At 66.8% G+C, this 277-nt stretch overlaps 1 protein-coding gene across 1 annotated transcript; it reads left to right on the forward strand.

Annotated features, from left to right (window-relative positions):
• Position 1: 1 nt before the first annotated feature.
• Positions 2 to 271, forward strand: POU4F2 (POU class 4 homeobox 2; the record flags this gene model as incomplete). The annotated part of the gene is made up of 1 exon (XM_009643658.2): positions 2 to 271. A coding segment is annotated over one exon (270 nt), but the record flags the coding sequence as incomplete, so codon positions are not given.
• Between the last annotated feature and the right edge of the window lie 6 nt (positions 272 to 277).

The following is a 277-nucleotide window of genomic DNA, read 5'->3' on the forward strand; positions in this document are numbered from 1 at the left end:
CTTCGCCGAGCGCTTCAAGCAGCGCCGCATCAAGCTGGGGGTGACCCAGGCCGACGTGGGCTCGGCGCTGGCCAACCTGAAGATCCCGGGGGTGGGCTCCCTCAGCCAGAGCACCATCTGCCGCTTCGAGTCCCTCACCCTCTCCCACAACAACATGATCGCCCTCAAGCCCATCCTGCAGGCCTGGCTGGAGGAGGCTGAGAAGTCCCACCGCGAGAAGCTGGCCAAGCCCGAGCTCTGCAGCGGCGCGGAGAAGAAGCGCAAGCGGACCTCCATC

The sequence above is a fragment of the Egretta garzetta genome, unplaced genomic scaffold, assembly GCF_000687185.1.
Source record: "Egretta garzetta isolate BGI_Z169 unplaced genomic scaffold, ASM68718v1 scaffold258, whole genome shotgun sequence".
In the NCBI taxonomy this organism is placed as follows: domain Eukaryota; kingdom Metazoa; phylum Chordata; class Aves; order Pelecaniformes; family Ardeidae; genus Egretta; species Egretta garzetta.